At 37.4% G+C, this 23,168-nt stretch overlaps 1 protein-coding gene across 2 annotated transcripts in view; it reads right to left on the bottom strand.

Moving 5' to 3' along the window:
* The window catches only part of ITIH5 (inter-alpha-trypsin inhibitor heavy chain 5), a 90,325-nt gene that overhangs the window by 30,064 nt on the left and 37,093 nt on the right, over positions 1-23,168 (bottom strand). For both annotated transcript variants that reach the window (XM_074194175.1, XM_074194174.1), the window contains exons 6-8: positions 22,992-23,161; positions 21,976-22,092; positions 2,822-2,990 (exon numbers count right to left, since the gene is read on the bottom strand). In XM_074194175.1, coding sequence (XP_074050276.1) covers positions 2,822-2,990; positions 21,976-22,092; positions 22,992-23,161 — 456 coding nt within the window. The remainder of the gene's footprint in view (positions 1-2,821; positions 2,991-21,975; positions 22,093-22,991; positions 23,162-23,168) is intronic.

Raw genomic sequence — 23,168 nt, 5'->3', positions numbered from 1 at the left:
TCTTCTTATTAAGTTTTCTTATTTTGGAAAATATAGTTATTTTTCATAAAATATGTCTGTTAATGTGGAATGGGATGATTATTGTTATCCTAAGTTAAATACTTTAAAATTTTATCTTTTAATTTCTAATATGATAAATATCAATAGCTATTACCCACAAAAACAAAAGCTCATGGGATCCTTGATAACCTTTGAGTATATAAAGGGGTCCTGGGACCAAAAAAATTAAAAAGAACTGCTTTAACCAGTAGCTAGTTGATATTGGGAAAGAAAAATTAAGTTGTGAGTTGACTGACAGAAGGCAGTCAGACCGGCATGAAAATCATACCATGTAAAGTCAGGAAGTAGATCACCTATGAATGAATGAATGAATGAATGATTGTTATTTGAAAAGATATGGCCAAAACTTGCCTACTGTGATAGTTGGTGTAGGGAACAACTCTAGTATTTCAGAGGCATCAGGAACACTCTCATGCTATAAAACCTATCTCTCCCTCCAACTTACCTGAAGTTCTACCAAAAGTTTCATTTCTTTAGTTTTTATACTTATAATAATGCAGATCTCTCTGGCAGAGATATTACTTTGGATGGTTTTCTATCTTTCACACTCTAGTAAAAATTAATTTAGTATTCTTTTCTGAAGGCTGATTTCAATAAAAACTAGATGCTAGAGATGGAAGGGAAGAATTATATAGGGATGGGACATAGAAAGAACAAAAAAAGAGAAAATGAAGGCCTTGAAGTTAAGGCACTGACTAACATCACCTCTTAATTATCCATTTTTCAAGCCTTGGTTTCTCAGTGGCTCTTTTTTTGTGGCATGCCATGTATATTGTGATCTGTATATGGCTTCTCATCCTGTGTGACTCCTGCCTATGTTCTTTATAGATCCATGAGAAGCTATGGATGTAAAGGTATGAAATCCCAGAGAAGGGGTTGGATATGGATATAAAAATATGAATTCCCCATGGAATTTAATGTCTTTCAGAATGTCATCACCAGAGATTGCAATGTTCCTACTTATGATTCTTTCAACATCCTGTTATAGTGATCCTTCTAGTGGCACACCTTAATATAAATTCTAGGGACCCTATTCTCTACCATACTTTATTAGCACTGTAACATCTTAAATCTCACTATCACAGAGAAATGTTCTGTTCCCAGATATTGGAAGTAGTGAAAATTCTACTTTCCACACAAAATTTTCTATTATTTCATCTCTTCTACTTACTCTCACTCCACACAGTGAGTTTCCTTTTCATCTTCATTGTAAACTGTGATCCCTAGGACCCTCCCAATGTCTGAATTTTATCTCTTGCCATCTCCCTTGCTTTCATATCTGGCCTTGACCCCATACTCTGTCACTTCATGGCTTCAATAATTACCAACCTTAGAATCCCTCATCCTTCTGAACTTCCTCTATTCCTGACCTATTAATTCTCAGATTACCTTACACTATGTTTTTCTACTCTTGCAATGTTTTTGGAGTTTTAGAGAAAAACTATGATTCTAGCTATTATAATTTTATGGTATTCAACTGAACATGAGTCTAATACTGAACACCACAGAAGTCTGATGATCTTATTCAGCTGTTACTGGTTTCTTGTCTCATTACCCTGAATGGTAGTTTCAAAGCCTTTTCTCTCTCCTTAAGCTTCATTCAGTTTGAGATGTCTGAAAGGCAGTTGAAGTCATGAAGACTGGAAGTCAGCAGAGAGATTAGGGAAGGATAGGCAGATTAGAGAACTGTTAGTCTAGGAGATAGTTCAAGCCATGGAACTAATGAGATCACCAAGTGAAGTAGTATATAGGGAGAAAAGGAGAGAAACCAAGACAGAATCATAAGGATCCAGAAAAAGAAACTGAGAAAGATTGTCTTCCACAATTTGACACCTTTCCTTTCCACTTTTATCTTGCAATAGTTTTCTTTGTGTTTCAGCCAAACTAGCCTTTTTTACCATACTGTGTCTATGTTCAATATTTTCCTACATTTCTCTGCCTTTGCTTATGCTGTTCCTTCATGGCTAGAAGTCCACACCCCACCCCTGTCCTTCAGCCTGTATGGTGAAATTCTAAAATTCTCTTTAATTTACATAATTTGGATTAGACCATTTTTCCTTAGAATTCTTTTGCCTGTCTTTTAACTGAATCAGGAAAGATGTCCTCAGTTTCAGCGCAATTATCTGTGTATTCTATAGCAAAAGCAAAATTCCAGACAATTCAACCATTTTTGTCCTCACTATAACCCCTTAAGTATGCCTCTTCCACATCAAACAATATTTTTTCCCCTTGGCACTTAGCTTATAATCTCTCAGATAAGTATTCCTTGTTGATTCAGTTACAGTTCTATCTTCCTAAAACAATAATATTTGAGCACACAGAATAGTAGGGCATCCTGTTAGCACCAATTCTTCCTCCACTGCCACTTACAACATAGGGATAAATGAAAAGCAGTGGAAGCCACACAGACCAAAAAGAGTTTTTTCCACATAATGTAAAAGAACCATCTCAAATTGGATAGCTGAGATAAGGTAGGAATAAGGTTTTGATTTGATGATCATAAGTAATGCAAGGGGTTTTTTTATTATAATCTCTTAAAATGCAAGTTCTTAATTTGTTATCTCCCTTCCTGAAGTCAGCTTTAGATTTCAAATACCTGCCTATTGGCAGGCATTTATTTATTTATTCATCCATTTATTTGTTTGTTCATTTATTTATGCATTCATTCATTCATTCATTCATTCATGTGCTTGTTCATTTAGTTATCTATTATCATGGAAACAAAGCTAAAGTGAGAAAAAAAAGACAATTTTTTTTTTACCTCCAGTAGGCGTCATGTGGTGAATGTAGACTTTACTATCCCTGATGTTGTTGGGAGTCACTGATACAAGGTGATTCTTCCATACTTGGATCTGACTGGAAAACCCGACAACATTAAAATGATCCTGTGGCCTTAGATCATGCAGGATAGTGAAGAGAGCATCTTTTGTCTAGAAAAAGACATAAAACCAGTCAACTTCACCATGTGCCATTCAGTACTTTTACTTGAAATCCCTTGTCAATGAGGAGATGGTCAAATCAATCAGAAAAATTTACTGAACACACCTACTGGGTACCAAACTCAACTAGGTGGCACAGTGGATAGAGTGCTAGGACTGGAAACAGGAAGGCTTATCTTCCTTTTTTCAAATCTGCCTTGAATACTTCCTAGTTATATAACCCTGGGAAAGTCACTTCACCCTGTTGGCCTCAGTTTCCTTATCTGTAAAATGAGTTGGAGAAGGAAATGGCAAACCACTCTAATAACTTTGCCTAGAAAACCCAAAATGGGGTCATGAACAATAAATAACAACACCAAAAACATTGATGGACATAAAAGAAAATAAGACAGAATTTCTGCCCTCAAGAGGAAAGGAAATGAAAAAAAATTAATGCAGAGTGGTCATCCCTATTTGGATCTCATCATTACCTATAACAACTCTATCTCCAAGATCCTGAACTCTATAGTCTTTTTTCTAATCACAATTTTCCCTTCTTTGTCATTGCCTCACATCTCCTTATCCTCATAATCTTCAACACTCTTTAATCCCTCCTTGGTCTACCAGATTATTCCACATGGACTTTTCTCCCTTCCCTATAGTAATTCTCTGATATGTTATGTCAATGAAGCACTGAATTACAAGATCATACCTTTAAAGTTAGAAGGGACTTTAGAATTCATTAAAGTCCAAGAGGCTGAGAGTCTGAAGTGGAGAGGTGTTAAATGACTTATGCAGAGTCACCCAGTTAGTATTTTTGGCAAGATTTATATTTGAGTCTTCCTGACTCTAAGCACTACATTCTTTTCACAGTACCACTTCATTATCTTTTCCCCCTCTCCATCCTTCTCCTGTTCTCTACTAATCCCAATGCCTGGAACAATAATAACATCCTTTTCTACTCCTACTTCAGTCACCAAGTACAACTGGATAAAGTACTAAAATTAAGGTGGCTTGGTCTTCAACAAATTCATGCTATGTTATCTCATCTGGGCTTTCACTGTTATAGGACAACACTTCTCTTTATCTGATTTCCTATCATACAGAGGCTGTTCCAAATCTTCTCCTCTCTCATTAAAGTCCTCATTTCATCCCTAAATTTCTCAATAAATGGTTTTACCTCTTGTAGAAGGTAATGAATCTGTCATGAGCTTTTCCCTTTTTCCCAGATCATTATTTCTCTGTCATCACTCATCTTTCCTTTCCTTTCTTTTTTTATAAGTTTACTATTATTTTGTCTAACTCCATTTAATAATTCTTTTTTTTTTGCAAGGCAGTGGGGTTAAGTGGCTTGCCCAAGGCCACACAGCTAAGTAATTATTAAGTGTCTGAGACCGGATTTGAACCCAGGTACTCCTGACTCCAGGGCCGGTGCTTTATCCACTACACCACCTAGCCGCCCCCTTTCTTTTCCTTTCAATGGAGCATGAGATAGTCCTCCTTGGCAAAACTAATCCTCCCAGTTCTCCCCTCTTCCAACTCCCCTCTTATTCCCTTTATCAGTTTTCCTTATCACATACAATGGGCAGTAGAAGTTAATGGTATAGGAGAATATGCTAGATCTGTAATTAAGAAGTATAAGTTTCTATAATTCTCATGCTCAAATCCCTTCCAGATTCCTGCCTAATTCTGTTTTGTCATGTTGATGGGAAAGAAAGGAAAGAAGGGAAGGAAGGGAAGGAAAGGAAGGAGGGAGGGAGGGAGGGAGGGAGGGAGGGAGGAAGGAAGGAAGGAAGGAAGGAAGGAAGGAAGGAAGGAAGGAAGGAAGGAAGGAAGAGAGAAGGGAGGGAGGGGAGGAAGGAAGGAAGGAAGGAGCAATAAAGGAAAGATACTTCTTGGGAAATTTATTTCTTTTAATATTCCTACAGGAAGTTTTTCTAAACTGTACCTTTCAAAGGTACAGAAAATAAACATATCATATAACATTCTCCTCCTTACCCTATAAAGATTTGAGACCTCTCCAAATTCTTTCAGGAGAAGAGAGTAACAATAAAAATCCATTCTTTTTTTTTTTTTTGGTCAGTCTGGAACTCCCACTAGTCCACTCATGTCTGTCTTCCCTCTCCCAATTTGGTTTTTTTCTATCTCTCCTTTCCTTTTCTAGTCTTCTTGGAATTGTGGGCTCAAGTGTGGCAGGATTTCTTCTTCTCACACCACATGTGCACATATTATGTGTCTTCACAATCCACAAACATGCTGTGGAAATAAATAGAATTCACACACAAATAAAGCTGTCACCACCAGCTGGAGATGACATTTTAAAGAATCTATCCCTGTATATTACAGCAGAAAATTAGTTGAGTAGATATCATTTATACCTTTGAAGAACTCTATATTCCAGGACAGCCCTGATTTTGGTAAATACATGAAAGAAATAGACACAGCTAAATCACAATATCAAACTAATACAAAATAACTGTGACTAGCTACTTGTACTGGACACAAGTTTAGTCTTTCAGTTCTCCAAATATTAATAGCCACTGACTGGGTAAAGTTCTAGGGATTATTTTAGAACCATCCTGAAATTTTAGTAGTGTAGGATAAAGACAATCCCTACCAAAGCAGGTTGGCAATTATCCTGAAATCTGGGAACACAGAGGAATTAAATGACTTATTCAGAGTCACTTAGCGATTTATCAATGTCAGAAAGTAAACCCTCATTCTCCTGACTCTGAGGCTGGCTTTTTCTCTATCATGCCACACTACCTCAAGACCTTCTCTCTGTTGGAAATGAGATAAATTATATAAATTAAATCAACAAGACTTGGAAACTGAATGGATGGGAGGGAGGAGTAGTCTGAAGGAAAGGGAAGAGTTGAAGATGGTTCTGAGGTTGTAAACCTGCATGAATGGAAGAACAATGTACAAGTAACAGAAATAGAAAAAAACTAAAGGGGATGCAAGTTTAAAGGGGACAGTAAGAAAAGGAGACGATAAGTTGTCTTCTTGGACATGCTGAATTTGAGATGCCAGTGAGACCTCCAGATAGAGCTATTTAGCAAGCAGTTAATTATTAGGACATAATAGAGAAGTAGATTTATATTTTTAGATTTGGGAATCATTTATATGGAGATAATCATTGAACCTGTAGGAGCTGCTATAACCCAAAGAAGGTAAAGAAAGAGAAGATGGCCCAGCACAGATCCTTGAGGGACACCCAGTCACTGGGGCTTCATGTTTAGAAAGAAAGTTTTGGGGAAATGAAAGAGGCGGGTCTCATTTGCCCTGGGAAAATTCTCACTGAGGGTAGTCAACTTGATTCAATTCAACCAACATTTACTGTTTATAGTATGCAGAGCACTATGATAGATTCTAGGGGAGATATAAAATTTAGAGAAAATATCACAGAACCTATGGTTCAGAACAGAAATGAGACATGAATACAAATTAACCATACCCCACATTAAGTGCATTAGAGAAAGAGAAACAGAGGCCCAAGACAGTGGCATCTATTTTTTTTCAAGTCTTCTCTTTTCTTCCTACTAGATTTTCTATCTCAGAGTAAATATCCTTGGCATCATCCTTAGTGATTTGGTCTTATCTTCTATCAGGGTTCCCAATTCAGATGTTGTGTAATGAAGTGACCAAAGAAAGCAACCACAGAAACCTCCAAAACCTTCCCTCTCTTGGTCCTGTATTTGGAAGCGTTTAGCCCAATTGATGTCAAAAATCTGGCCAAATTCCACTGGACTTGAATCAGGGTAAACTTTGTCGGGTAGATATGATGTTTGTTTAGCTGCTGGCATCCTTAGGGATTCTTAAATAGTGAATTTATGGCCTGTAGAAAGATTAGCCAGGACTTTCTACTGTTTTTTTATTTTTTTTCCCATTTGTTTGAGGAATAGGTTATTGGTTTTGGAGTTTGATGGCGTTTTTTTTTTTTATCATCTCTCTGTGAAATATTTGGATCTCTCCACCCTCTTCTTTTCTGAGCAGTTGCTACAGGTTCCTTATGACCTTGTAAGGCCACAGCTGCAAGTTATCCTTAGATGACCTAAAGAATGGCAAGACAGTGGGACCCCTCCGTTTCTCCAGCCTTTTATTTAATTATAGTCTTTCAAATATTACCCTAGAGGAAACCGGGCTGAGCTACAGCTACAGTGAGTTAACCCTTTGCTTGCTTGTACCCTCCACATAGGGAATTTGGTGAGCTAGATTTGGGAGCTCTGTAATCTCCAAAGGGTTTGCAAGGAATAGGAAAGGCAAAAGTTCTGAAGAAGAAAATGCTAGTAAATGATAGTGAACTTAAGCTGGCCTTTTTTGAACCATGCTTTTGCATGTTAAAAAAACAATAGAGGGGCAGCTAGGTGGCGTAGTGGATAAAGCACTGGCCCTGGAACCAGGAGTACCTGGGTTCAAATCCTGTCTCAGACACTTAATAATTACCTAGCTGTGTGGCCCTGGGCAAGCCACTTAACCCTGTTTGCCTTGCAAAAAAAAACCTAAAAAAAAAAAGAGAAAAAAACCAATAGAACAGGACAGCTAGGTAGCACAGTGGATAGAGCACCAGCCTTGGAGTCAGGAGGACATGAATTCAAATGTGACGTCAGACACATAAATAATTACCTAGCTATGTGGCCTTGGGTAAGTCACTTAACCCCACTGCCTTGAAAAAAAAACCAAAGGGAAAAAATAACAGAACCATATTTAGACATTTTCAAGGATTTATGGGCCAGGGTGATGAACAGACATACATTCCATAGAGATCATGGAAATCCTGAACAAGCAGAAGGAGATTTTATAGAACACTATATAAACATGCAACTAGATGGTGCAGTAGAAAGTATTTTGGGCCAATTCATCTTCCTGAGTTCAAATCTGGCCTCAGATGCTTACTAGTTGTGTGACCCTGGGCAAGTCACTTAATCCTGTTTACCTCAATTTACTCATAGGAAAAATGGGGACACCGTTGGAAGGAAATGGCAAACCACTCCAATAATCTTTGTCAAAAAAAACCCTATGGGTAAGGTCCATGGGGCCACATAGAGATAGACATGACTGAATGGAGGACTAAAATAACAACAACAATATATATATATATGTATATTTATATACATATATATATATATAAACTATACCTCTAAGGTATAATTTTCACATAAAGTTAAAGGATAACAGTGATTTATTGAATGTTATTCTAATTATCAATATCATCCTGGGGCTTTGCATTTATAACTCTATAAAAAAAGACATGCTAGTTTTGATCCACTAATTAGTAATATTGATCCTAAAATTAATACATATATTAAAAAAGAACCAGTTATTAGAATCTCATGTTGGCGAATATCTTTAGAACTTACAGAGCAGGTGAACAGATATATCATGGAATTAAAATGAACTAGATCACAAGATCACCAGAGATCTACAGTCTGTGGATAGATTTCAAAGGGTCCATGAACTAGGGCAGAGAAATAGTACATTTTTATTTTCACCATCTTCTAATCAGAATTTAGTTTTTCCTTCAATTATTCAAAAACATTACCAAAGGGACTACCAAAGGGGTCCATGAGTCAAAAGAGGTTAAGAATTCTTGGACTAGACAATCTCTAAACATCTTTCCAACTCTAAGTTTGTGATCCCATGATCATTCAATAAGTAAGCATGAACCAGACTCTGTGATATGTTCTGGACAAAAACAAAAATCACAGCTGCTTTATTCAGGGAGCATCCCTTCTATAGGGGAAACAACATTTACACATTTGTTGCTTGATCAATTAGTCACGTCCAATTCTTCATGACTCCATTTAGAGCTTTCTTAGTAAAGATACTGAAGTGGTTTCCAATTTCCTTTTCCAGCTCATTTTACAGATTAGAAAACTGAGGCAAACAGGTTAAATGACCTACCCAAGGTCACTACTAAGTGTCTGAGATGGGACTTAAATTCAGGTCCTTTTGACTCTAGGTCCAGTGTCAGTGTGTCACTTAGCTACCCAATTGTTTTATATACAATTATTTACATATTATTTACATATGTATACTGTGTATACACAGAGTAAAACGGGACTTGTGATTTCACTGGTAAATAGAACTCCTAGTGAGGAAACTCTCTCTACCAAAGCAGATGAGTTTCTGGAACACTGACAGATTAAGAGGAACCCTATTGGGATAACACAATATGTGTGGGAAGTGGGATTTGAATTTTCCTGACTCAAGGCCAGTGCTCTCTCTCTGTCTCTGTCTCTGTCTCTGTCTCTGTCTCTGTCTCTGTCTCTGTCTCTCTCTCTCTCTCTCTCTCTCTCTCTCTCTCTCTCCCTCCTATTCTAGACTATGTTTATAAAAATAAATACATGGTAATTTTTGACCAGAAGGCAGCAGTAGCTATAGCCCTGCCCTGGAGAGCTAAATGAAAAGTGTCTAAATTTTCTTGTTCAACATAGTTGAGGACAGGTGACTAAAGGAGAATGTGAAAACCCTTTCCTTGGAATAAGTTCTGAAAAGAATGGGAAATAAGTCTTACCCATCTGCCAGGAAGCAAAGGTTGGGATATAGAGATAAGAGGGTACAAAGAATGGACTCTAATTTGTTCTTTTAAAAACTTTCTAGGGGGCGGCTAGGTGGTGCAGTGAATAGACCACCGGCCTTGGAGTCAAGAGTGCCTGAGTTCAAATCTGGCCTCAGACACTTAATAATTACCTAGCTGTGTGGCCTTGGGCAAGCCACTTAACCCCATTTGCCTTGCAAAAAAAACAAATTTTCTAGGATAATGATAGGTAATATTAACTTTTTGACAGAGTACCATTTGACAATAATAATTCCACTTCCCAGTTATACATTCCTTAGGTCAAATGGGTTTTCCTTAAAAAGATATAGTCATGGAAGTTAATCCTAGCTCTGCCTTTGATTTATTATTTATACTTGAAGCAAATCTCTTTATCTCTTGGTCTCAAATTCTCTATCTGTAAATATAGGGATTTTAATGACATCCATTTTCATTAAGAGCACTAGGAAAAAAAAATGATTACACCACCTTTCATGATGACTTATTCTTGGGTCCAAAAAAGGCAGCAGAATTGAGATAACTGGAAGGCTAATTTTTCTCCTTCAGCTGTCACTATTAGGCCATTGCTCATATACTCCTCCCTCGTTATAGCCACTAACCATAGTGGTGGGTCCACTACAGTAGTGACCCATGCACCCTAATATCAGTGAACTGCTCCTTCACAGACTGAACCAAGACCACAGCTTTGGAAGGGAGGAATGTGTTACTATTGTAACCAATAACTGATGAGCCACTTTAAAAACCACATCAACCACTTTAAAAGAGGGAAGATATTACATAATAAAAGCCTCAGGGTAAAGCATCAGCCCCATTGAAAGACTTAACTATCTGTATAATATTTCCCAGGGTACCCATGAAGCAGATATTCTCAAATATTTTTGTATCTGCATCAGACAAGGCCTAAATGGGAAGATATTCTCACACCAATGGCATTTATATTACAATTCCTGGATTGTTGAGCAAAGACAAAGGGAAAATTATGGCATGATATATGAAAACCAAGTTCAAAGGGCACTAACATGTTAGGCCTTATTTCTTCACTCTAAGAGCCCTGTTCACTTGCTTCTCTCTAACATATACCAACAGATTTTAATTTCCCCTATCACTTTTCCATATGGTCCATAATCTCCTATGATAACTACTGTATTTGTAGAAGAGACCAAAATTGGAATGACTGGAGAGCCGACTTTGTCTTCATCACCTAAGAGTGGTTTGCATCTTGTATATGTGTAATAAATGGTCATTTTTTTCTCACTGGTTGTTACATTGAATTATACTAATCAGCTCAATCTAGAGCTATACTCATACTGAACATCAAAACAAGTACCACATTTAAAACCATGACTCAAGCCACAGAAAAGTATTATGACCACTTTGAACAAACCTGAAATAATGCTATTTTCTAAAAGCAGTCTTAGGAAAAGGGAGCAGCCCAGTTGAATATCCTGCAAATGTCTGACCAATTAGAGGTTAACTTTCACTTTTTAAAAATTCAATTTATTTCAATACATCTAATAGCAATAGTAATAATAATAAAATTGTACCTACTATGTTATTTATATATTAATATTTATATAATACCTACTATGTTCCAGCATGTACAAATATTATCTTATTTTATCCTCACAACAACCCAGTCACTATTTATTATCCCGAGTTTAGAGTTGAGGAAACTTAGGCAGAGAGTTTTGTTGTTGATGTTGTTTGTGTTTAAGTGACTTGTCCAAATTGTATATGCTTGGATGGGGAACTTAAAGGTTTTAGAGACCTAGTAATTTGTGAAAAATCTTGGTTTGTGTGTGTGTTTTTGCTTGTTTTGAATATACTTAAATGCATATATTTAGGTCCCAGTCACTGAGACTTCTCTCTCTCTCTCACCTCTTATCTAATCATTGCTCAGTCCTGTCATTTCTAGCTTTCCAACATCTCTTTATATGCCATCTTGCCTCCAGCATTGCTACCTGCCTGGTACAGGCCTTTATCAACTCCCATATGAGCTATTCCTATAGCTTGCTCAAATCTCTCCCAACTCCAGTCTATCCTCTACTTCCTAAAGGACAGGTCTAACCATGGCCCCCATCTCCCTCTTCCCCTTCATTGTCCTCCAGTGGTTTCCTGTGGTTTCTCTAACTTCCTTCAGGTATCAGCTGATTCCCACAAGAAGCCTTTCCCAGGTCTCTTTAACTCTAGTTAGTCTTCCCTCTGAGATTTTCTCCAATTTAGCATATATAAATATATATATAATATATATATATATATATATATATATATATATATATATATAAATAATCTTTTTTTTGTACATTTGTTGTACATTTTTTAATTGCCTCTGACTCTTCTTGACCCAATTTGGCAAAGAGACTGGAATGGTTTGCCATTTCCTTCTTCAGCTCATTTTACAGATGAGGAAACTGAAGCAGACAGGGTTAAGTGACTTGTTCAAGCTCACACAGCTAGTAAGTATCTGGGCCTGGATTTGAACTCATGAAGATGACTCTAGAACCGATACTCAATTTACTGTGCCATCTAGCAGTCCCTCGTTTGTATATATAACTATTTGCATTCTCTCCCCTTAGAACTAAAACTAGTGGGGTGTTGTTATTTTCCTTTCTTTATATCTTCAGCATGTAGCCTAAAGATGTTCAATAGATGATAGTTGGTTGGTTGATTAATTGAATGTGGAAAGAATCAGTACCATGGAAAAGTGGAAGCTGATGTGCCTCACTGGGGCCTGAGCATTGAGATTGGGTAACTCTTGACACCAGTATTTAGGAAAGAACATCCTACACAAGTGAAAGCAGAACAAGTTGAGCATGACCAGGGAGTCATCCTTTACTCTTTCAGCCTTGTCTTGGCTATGCCTTGGTCTTGAACCAGCCCCCCTGCCCCCATATAGTTCATCTCCTCCCACAGTAAGGCAGAGCTGGGAACACAGTAACTTAATCCTAATCTTTAGTTTTATTCACTAGGCCATGTGTCCCTCTCTCAAGAACCCAAAGTCAGGACTTTTCACCACAGAGTGTTTTTCTTTGTTCTACAATTCCTCCGCCTTGTCTCCTTTCCCCTGAAAAGACAATCTATTCTTTCTCTGTTTGTTACATGCTCAGGGCCACGGCTGTCTCTCCCCTTCAGCTCCCTTTTCAATGTTGCTTTTTGTTTCACTGAAAGAGGATGGAACAAAACAAATACTGACCAAATTCAAGTAAAAAAGCCTGGCTGATTCCAGATAAAAAGGACCCTTATCTGTGCCAGAGTTTGGATAGCCCTCTTCTTGATGCTTGAATGCTTTCTTCAATGATAAGAACACTAGTCAAATTTCCGCTCCTGTAAACCAGGCGTGGACACTTGGCAATGGTGATGGTACATGCTCTGTGGTTATTCAGCAACACAGAAAAATCACTAGAGGAATGCCAAGATGCATAAGAAGAGACTAAATATTTACAAGGGTCCTCCTCCCTTTTCATAGGACCTTCATACAAATTACTACAGACTTTTGAAGTCAGAAACTACAGAATATTAGGGTATTTTTGGTTACAAACCTCAAATATCAAACTATACATGAATAAGAATTTCACTATAAGTAAAAAAAATCCCCATTGCTATGAAACATTCCCTATTTTTCTTTGCATACCACTTGATGTATCACTATATTGGCACTAGTGAGGGAAGCATTGGTAAAATTATTGTGTTTGTTTTTTTACTTACCTTATACTAATTCTCTTATGAATCATGAGGTATTTATATTCTCTACTTGTCAAATGAAAAATGTTTCATATTACTCACCAATTAGAAATAGGATCTATCAGTCATAAATATAAATTAAGTTGTGACCAGTCGAACTTCCTCTCCCTTCCCTATGTCTTGAAAATTATGAGTAGCTGAGGTTGACAATTTCAACTATCCAATGAGATAAGAGTTTTATTTGTGTATATATACTAATCTACCAGAAGCCCAGAACCAAAACTAGGCCTTTTTGGTACAGAGGTTATCAAACAAATGTTGGATGGTATTCAACACTGACTGAGAAGAACATTTGTTCTTTCATTACCCCCATCAACTGTCTGGTTCCCCTCAGCAGACAGAGGTCTGGTGAATGAGCCTAAAGACTTGTGTGACTGGGGCAAGTAAGGGGCAGTGTAGAATGGCCACTGAAGAGGAAATGTATCTAAAAACACTTTTAAGTTTTTACTGCTGAATGAATAAGGTTGGGGGGGGGGTGTAGGGGGAGCAAAAGAAGGAAAGGTATAAGGAGTGAATCTACAGTTGGAAGAAGCATTGGCCAACAAGGTTGTCATCACTTAGTGTAGGAATTAGGCAGAGGGCCATTACCTGATGGGGGTGAGGGGAGGAAAGAAAATAGAAGAGGAAGTATGTCCCAAGATTGTCATCAGCACCCATCAAATTTTAGTACTCTATTAAAACTATACTTCAACATTAAAAACCTAAGACTCTTAGACCAGTCTCTGCCCCTACTTAGTGAGACATCTTTAGCATATAAAGAGCTGTATGGTGTCATGAGCTTGATTGGAAAATGCCAATTATTTACCAACTATTTCTGTCTTTGCCCTTCTTCAAATTTACTTTTGTTCCTAATAGTCCATTAGGACTCACATCTCAATTCTCACTAAAGTCCTTTTCCCAATCCTCATTTCTCTCTCCCTCTGGGGAAATTAAGACTGGTGTTTAATCTTTTCATTTCAAAGCAGTGAGTCCCAAGTTTCTGTTCCACCACAGTCTTAGTTCTGTTTCTTTCCACCTGCTTTTCCTTTGACTTCTTCCTTTAGCCCCCAACTAATGTTCAGCCTTTGAATCTTTGCTCTTCTCTTCAAACTTGCCTTTGATGAAATATATTTCAGTGTTGAAACACTGAAATTATTTCTTACTTTTCTCTTTTTTTATCCCTCATATTTAATCAACTAATAAGTCCTATCTTTCAAATGTCTCTCATATCCAACCATTCCTTTCATTTTCCTTTTCCACTGTTCCATCCAAATCCTGATCACCTGCCACCAGGTTCACTGAAACAGCCTCCAGACTTCTCTGCCTGGCTTTCTTTAAGTCCCCCCCCCCCCCAAATCTATATAGTATATCATTGGAAAATTAAACTTCTTTTTTAAAAAATATTTTAACTTTTCCCCAATTATATGTAAAAACAACTTTTAACATTTATTTTAAAGAAATTTTGTGTTCCAAATTCTCTTCCTGCCTCCTGTCCCTCCTCCTTGAGCAGGAAAGCAATCTGATATGGGTTATACATGTGTAGTCCTGCAAAAATATATTTCCATATTAGACATGTTACAAAAGAAAACAGGCAAAAAACCCAAGAAAAATAAAGAAAAAAGTATATTTCAATCTGTATTCAAGCCTCTCTCAGTTCTTTCTTTGGAGGTAGATAGCATTTTTCAGAAATCTAAACTTTAAACTTTTCTTTCTTTGTATTCGTCACCTATTCAAAAACTGTCCCCAGTTTCCCTCAACATGAGATTCAAAATTCTTCACGCTTTCAAGACTCTCTATAATTTAAGCCCATATACTTCTACAGTCTTTACACCCCAGTTCTCTGGCCAATACTAGCCCATGAATACATTGTGCTTATTCCTGTCCATGCTGAAAACTCAAGGCAAGATGGAATAGGGTAGTGATCACAGAATTTGGAGTCAGAGGATTCTAATTCTGAGTCTGCTACTTGTGATTTTTGTGATGATGTCTGAGGTCTCTTCCATCAATTAATTTAGAATTAAGCATGAAGTCTTCCTTTTAAAGTCCTGGTTTTACAATCTATCTTTCCAGGCTTTTATCCATATACTCCAAGTTCAGTCAAACTATCCTCTTGCTGTTCCTCATACTCCATACTCCAATTTCCATCTGCCTTTGCCTAAAAGGCATCTCTGCACATCTCTACCTCTTAGAATCCCTAGTTTCCTTCAAAACTCAGGCACCACTTTCTACAGGAAGCCTTTTCTGATTCTTTTTATTTCTGATGGTATTGTTCGGTCATTTTGAGTTGTGTCCAGCTCTTTGCAACCCCATGTGGGTTATTCTCTTTTAAAAATTTTTTATTGCCCAAGGTCACACAGCTAGGCAATTATTAAGTGTCTGAGGTCAAATTTGAACTCAGGTCCTCCTGACTCCAAGGCCTGTGCTCTATCCACTATGCCACCTAGCTGCCCCCATTTGGGTTATTCTTGAGAAAGATACTGGAGTGGTTTGTCATTTTCTGCTTCAGTTTATTTTACAGATGAGAAAACTTTAATAAGGCTAGATTTGTAAGGCTAGATTGAACTCAAGAAGCAGAATCTTGACTCCAGACCTGATACTCCATCTATTGCACCACCTAGGTGCTTTTAGTTCCAGTACCTTTCCCCATTCCATTCATAAAACATGTACATATTGACTCCTCAAGCAAATTATAAGTTCCTTGAAGGTAGGAACTGTTTCATTTTTTTTGTCTTTGAATCTCTAATGTTCACACATAGCAGGCGATTAATGAACATTTGTTGATTGACTATAAATTCAATTTTTGCCCCAGAATTCAAGGTGCAAGATACCTGCTAAATGTTGTCCAGAATATTTTTGTTTACCTCTTAATCCTTTAAAGAAACTACAGGGTCTTGAATTAGAAAAGGCATATTATTCTTACTAAAAAGCAATCTCTTTGAAACTAAAAAACTCAAATCTGTACTAATGGACTAAGAGAAAAAGAATTTTGCTCTGTCTTCCATGTATTACTTCATGCTTCTGAGTCATAGCTGGGAGGCATTTGGTCTTTCTGCTGCTTATAGTGTCCCAAGGTCCAGTTCTTCATAGTTGTGATGTGTTTCTACAACACTGATCTGTCAGTGGCTAAGTGTTGACAGAGGCATTCACCCTTCTCGGATAAGTTGCTATCAACTGGAGTGACCTCAGATTACACTCCAATTAGTCATTGCCCTAGAGAGGGAGATTAGAACAAAGGCAAGGAGGTGGCAGTGCTTTTCTCTCTTTTTTTCAGATGTGTATACAAAGGCCAACAATTTAACAGTTAATGGAGGGGTATGGGATTAATACTTGAAGGAGGAAGAGTGCTACAAGTGATAAGAATTACTCAGTGATAGTTGTCTAATGCCAACTTTCAGTGATTCTCAAAAGAATTTTCAAGGAATGTCTCATTTATCTTCATAGCCCTTCAAATCTCCTCCTTTCTCATCTCCTTATGTTCATTCAATAAATTCTCTCCTAAGTGGATCAGACAGGCATCCACTTGGACCTTTCCAAGCCTCATTCTTGCTCCCGTGGATCCTTCCAAGTCAATGATACACATCTTCAACAGCTTCCCAGTACTTAACTGGGTTTTGTTTTGGAGAAAACAAAAAAGTATGAGATTTGAATTTAGAAGACCTGGGTTGTAAACTCAATGCCAACACAATAATAGATATGGACTTGGGTTAAATCTCTTCCTCTTTCTGACACACTATTTGCTCCTTTAATGAGATATATACTTTCAAAACTCCACACCTTGGGAATGCATTTCTGTTCCTAATTATGCATCCTATCTTCTCCTTATTTGTACTTCAACTTCTAGCTCTGAATCTTAAACTTGGGGGAAGGGAGAAAGAAAGGAGCAATGTCTGTCTTCTACACATGCCAAAGGTTTGGTTAATGCTCTATAAATGTCAAATAAGCAAGTTTAAGAACCACTAATCTTCTTTCAGAGATTGGGCCACATTCTTTTATTATTCACACTTACGATACTAAGCTAGTTGGATCTTCTTTTTTGGCAGGGGGATTAGGGGCAGGGAGGAAACACATGAACATCATGGAGCTTGGTAAACTAAAGGCTGTGTTATCCATTCTTTGAAAAGCATAAGCATGGAGGGAAACACACACACACACACACACAGACATATATAAAATTCTGGCTACCAGGGAGGTTGAGACTAGTGCATCACTTGAACTTAGGAGTTCTGAGCTGCAGTGAGCTATGCTAATTGCATGACCACACTAATGTGGCAAGCCTCTGGGAGTAGATACGGAAGGGATGGGAAGGGAAAAAGAGGAAAGGAAGAAAGAAAGAGGGAGAGCAAGTGAGATAGAGAGAAGAAATTTCTTAATATCCCCTGAGAGAGAACTACCCTGCTAACTCACTGTAAGAGAAACTAAAACTTTAGGAAGTATAGCAAATTAGAAGAGGAGAGAGAAATAATGAACATAGAGTCCATTATAGTCAATTCAACACCATACCCTCAAGATCCCATATTCTTCATTTTAAATTAGCAATTAGAGATCTAAAACTCAGGGCTGGTTATTTGGTTTCTACTTACTGAGAATATTAAAGAGATGAAGAAGGTCTTTTAAAAGCTATATGGGAAACCAGTCTGGTATTAACTTTGAACAAAATGATTGTCTATGAGATTTCCATAGTTTTTTTGTTTGTTGTTGCAAGGCAATGGGGTTAAATGACTTACCAAGGATCACACAGCTAGGTAATTATTAAGTGTCTGAGGTCAAATTTGAACTCATGTCCTCCTGACTCCAGGGCCAGTGTTCTATTCACTACGCCACATAGCTGCCCTGGCTATGAATTTTTAAAAACCATAGTAAGAAAAATATCTGTTAGAAGATGCATTACTCATTCCACATTTGCAAAGGATGGTGTTTTGGGGCAGACACTTTAATATAGGTGGACCAGTGTTGACTCTTTTGACATAAATGGCCTGGAAAGTGAAAAAGGTCAAGAATAAAATCATTGATCAAGGATTTCCTATGGATACCCTCTACAGAGAGTAAGGCAATGTTTTCAGCAAGATGGTAACATGAAAAAAGACATTTTCTCTTTCTTGCTCTACCTATAACAGGTAACCCCTCCACCTCTCTGCCATCTTTCCTGGATAGTAAAAGATCAAACTACCTTTGCTTTTCATTGCCTGCTCTTCAACTAGAAAAACAACAGAAAAACAACAGTCTACACATACCAACAAGCTGAAGAACAGAAATTCACCTCCTAGGTAAGTTTGTTATGGAATCATGTGGAAGAATATGGCCATGAGATGTGCTAAATAACCAAAAAGACTTTACAAAAATGAATTCTCAGTCAATTACACTTTTTTTCCAAAGTCATAATCCTGCTATGGTTGGAGTATAAAAATCTGGAACATTTGATCCAGGGATTTTTCTAGGGACTTCTAACTGCCTTCTGCACCCTCCACTCCAAAAACACCATATTAGTCACAATAAAGTATTTCAGCGTTTGTCAAGATGAGGTACTTCAGCTTAGTTCATGAAATTGAGGGAAAATGCGCAAGCTTTTGGCAAAAGTAATGACATAATGGTTCTTTTCAAATATTTAGGAAGAAAAATTCAATTTATTCTGCTTGACCTCCAGAGGGCATAACTAGGAACAATGTAGAAAACACACAAGGAGACAGATCCCAATTCATCATAAGGAAAAATATTCTAACAGAGGTTAGAATGTAAAATAAAAAAGAAGTAGAATATAATACATTCCCTATCCCCCAGAGCAATGTCAGAGGGGGCTTCTAGCACTTTTACCAGGAAACTGATATGGGAGTACGTTTTGTTCACAGAGATGGCATGCCTTATGGTTTTGTACTCTTTCAACCAGCCCTTCAGGATTCCTCACTATGATATTCCTTTCCCAGGACCAGCCTCCCTACACTCCTGGGCTTTATCTGCTATTACCTTTCTTTCCATTTGCTTCTTCCTGGGTGTTGGATGAGGAAAGGGTTCAAAGTCTTTGGTCATGCCATAGAGACAACACCCCTTTCTGAAAATAATTGTACCCAATAGGATCAAGTGTCCATAGTACCCAATGTCATGCCACTAGACCTGGAAATATATACCATGCCTTCTATCATATCAAGCCAACCAAGGCATTTGTTCCCAGGATATTGTAGAAGACAGTCATAACTTTGATAGGGGTGGAAGTTCAGGACCTTTGAGATTCCCTCTGTCTCTGTTGCTTTATGATAAACTAAAGCTCTTGACTCATAAAAGCCTCCTATGTTGGTGAATTGATAACAGCCTCTTCCCAGTGGAAGTGGCAATGTTTTACCCCAGAAAGTACTGATTAACGACAGTCCCTTGAATTACTGTGCCTTCAGAAAAACTGAAAGCTGCTAAAATAGTTAGCAGTTTTCAAACCCACTTAAGACAGCAATTACATTAAGAAATTGCTCACAGGCCCCTGGCAGATTTTTGGCTAGCTTGGGGTGGTTCTTCTGGAACAAAGCCATTCTTCAACTTCATAGCCAAAACTATGCCAGGGCTTTTGGGAATAGAGAAGAATGGCATTCTAATCCCTCAGTGACCAAGGAAGAGGAAGGAAATCAAAATGTGGAATCTTCTGCAGGAAGGGTTTCCCAATGCTTCTTAATTCTAGTGTCTCCCCTCTTTTATTATTGCTTGGATTTCCTGTACCTAGCTTGTTTGCACACATTTATTTGCTTATTATCCCAACTTCTATCAGAGTGCCAGCTCCTTGAGAGCAGTAAGGGTCTTTTGCTTAGTTTTTTAATCCCTTCACTTAGAATACTGACTGGCACACAGTAGGTGCTTAATGAATGTTTGTTGAGTGGCTGAATTGATTGACTGAATGTTTATTGTTTATCTTCCTCTAGATTTTGAAATGTAAAATTCACTGATAATCATGGAGGAAATAGGAAAATAATGAAAATGGGACATGCTTGGAAATATATCAATCTGAATGAATGAATGAATAAGCATCTAGTACAGTCCTACTATGTGCTGGGAACTAGAGATACAAAAAGTAGATGACTTTTGCCATCAAGAAATTGTATTCAAATACACCATACTCATGGAGGAAAACAAAGGCTAGGGAAGAGAGTATGGATCTAGGTGTCACATGGATTATAAGGGGAGTCATAGGAGAGCAGATCTGCCATATCCTTTCCAGTAGTAATACTATCATTAACTTAATTAATATTGCTGTTGTTGAATTGTTTTCGGTCATTTCTGACTCTTCATTACCCCACTGGGAGTTTTCTTGACTTCTCATTTTCTTCTCTAGCTCATTTTTACAAATGAGAAACTGAGGCAAACAGGGCTAAGTGATTTACCCAGGGTGATCAACAGGGTAGGAAATGTATGAAGCCATATTTGAACTTGGGTCTTCTTGATTCCAAGGTCAGAACTCTATCTACTGAGTTACCTAGATACCGAATTTTATTATTATTCTAGAACAAAAGCAAGAGGTAGAAAGTGAGATTATCCTGTAAAATGATACAACCTGCAATCATAGAACTATAGATTTAGAACTGGAGGCAACTGAAAGATCTGCAAGTCTAGCCCTCTTGTTGAACATTTCAGGAAACTGAGGCCCAGAGAAATTAATAGCTAACATTTATATAATGCTTTAAGGTTTACAAAGCAAATCATATGTGTTATCTCATTTTATCTTCACAGCAACCCTGTGATATAGGTGCTACTATCCCCATTTTACACAGGAAGAAATTGAGACCCAATGAATGTCCAGTCATACTGAAGGAAATGTTTTAGACAGGATTTGAACTCCACTCTTCCTGACTTCAAATCTTATCACTATCCACTATGCCACTTAGCTTCATTAAGTGACTTGCCCAAGGTCACATAGCTAAAAAGTGGCAGAGTTGAATTTGAAACTCAGATTCTCTGAGTCTAATCACTAAATATAATTATTTCTTGAATAATGATCTAGTCCAGAGATGAAAGAACTAGCTTAAAATACTATTGAGAAATGTATAAGAAAATAAATAAAAATATAACAGATAATATTAATTCATACTTTTCCAAATCAATAGGTTTCCATTTTTGTTTGATACAAATGACTCTAGATATTACCTTCACAGAAACTCAGAGTTATAATGGTCCTCAAAACTATCTAAAACCTCAAAACCCCAAATCAATCATTACTTGATCAAGAATTCTCCCTATAACATCCTTAAAAAGTGATCCTCCAACTTTGAATATTTCTATTGAGAAAGAAATCAACACTTCCTGAGATTGTCCATTCTACTTTGGGTAAATCTAATGATTAGGATGTTCTTTCTCATATCAAACCTAAATCTACCTCTCTTCACCTTCCACTCATCGCTTCTGTTTTGCCCTTCAGAGCCAAGAAAAACACATCCAATCTTTTCCACATATCTATCACAATCACATTCCTCAAGCTCCCAGTCACCTTGGTTCTAGGATTGCCATGGCATGATTAGATTAGACTCAGTCAGTCTTTCCACCCTCTGCAATACCATCATGCTGAAATGATGACAAATTACAATAGTTTAATCCAATCAGTTATGGAGGGTTGTTTCTAAGCAAAATCAGTTGTATGCTATGACTTTATAATGATATTCAGCAACAGCTGGATTTTATGCAGAAGAAACCACTGACCACATACTAGGTGGAGGAAAATCAAGTATAATAAGGCAGTTGGTTCTCACTCACCTGTCTGAGTTTGGTTCCCACCATAGAAGCACTACTATCAAGGACAAACACTATGTTCTTGGGTAGAGGAGGAAGGTCTTTGGGGGCAAAGTAATGCACAAAGTAGTCATTCAGAACCTATTGGTAAGAAAGAAGGAAACAAAAGAAAGAAGGATGTGAATGTCAGAACCTAGGACATATGGAGAAACAAAAATGGACAAATTCTCTGGAGTTTCCCTGGGCCATTGACTTAGCTATCTTGGAATCCATCATCATTATTATTTTTATGCATAAAATTTCTACTTAATATTCAAACTAAGCTCTAGTCAAATCCCTACAAAATGATCATTCAACTGGTATGAGGATAGGATCACTTTGCTATTGGTCATACTGATTGCCACAATTTTAAAGAATAAATGTAATTCATATATCTAAAATATATACATGTGCACATATATAGTTTCCCCTGATAGAATGTAAACTACTAGATGGTGAAACTATTTCATTTCTCTGAGAGTTACCATAATGCCTGGGACAAAGTAGGAGCTTAATAAATTCCTAATTGATTAATAGGGCTACCCAATTTCCTTTGGTTCTAGTCTCTGGAATTCCACAATTTTTGCCACCAGACATTTGCTTAGCATCTAATATGGTGAGCATCTATGCTTATATTTCTTAAGTGTTCATTCTAATTATACATCACAGGATTCTGGCATATCCACCAAATCTCTAGAACAAGAAAATATCAAGGTAAATTAGCCATAGAAGATCACTTTGATTAATATCTATACCAAACTTAAATTACAAGTGCAAGAGCTATACCATAGGGCAAAAGAGATGATTGACACTGCCTGGTTTCCTTCTTATGGAAAGAGACAATGACCTACCAGTAGGAATCTGGAGAAAGCAAATGGATTTCTGGGAGATAAGCATTACCTTAGTAATAAGAACATGAGCTAATAGTCAAGATAGCATGGATGAGTCCAGCTAGGACTAGCAGACAGCAAACTTTAAAACTGAAATCATAAACTCATTACCTGAATGTCCCCAACTTTCTGCTCCCTGTTTACATCATATCTTATGATGAAATCCCCTAAAATACCATTCTGGGCAATCTTAGCTTGTTGTATGATAGTGGGATTAAAAACGATCTTGGCAAAGGTTTCGTTTTGGTTGATGTCTGTGGCAGGAGGTGGTCCAACTTCATCTGGAAA

This window comes from Macrotis lagotis, chromosome 7, assembly GCF_037893015.1.
Source record: "Macrotis lagotis isolate mMagLag1 chromosome 7, bilby.v1.9.chrom.fasta, whole genome shotgun sequence".
Taxonomy (NCBI): Eukaryota; Metazoa; Chordata; class Mammalia; order Peramelemorphia; family Peramelidae; genus Macrotis; species Macrotis lagotis.
Note: the sequence above shows the minus strand (reverse complement) of the source record. Positions and strands in the feature narration are given on the sequence as shown.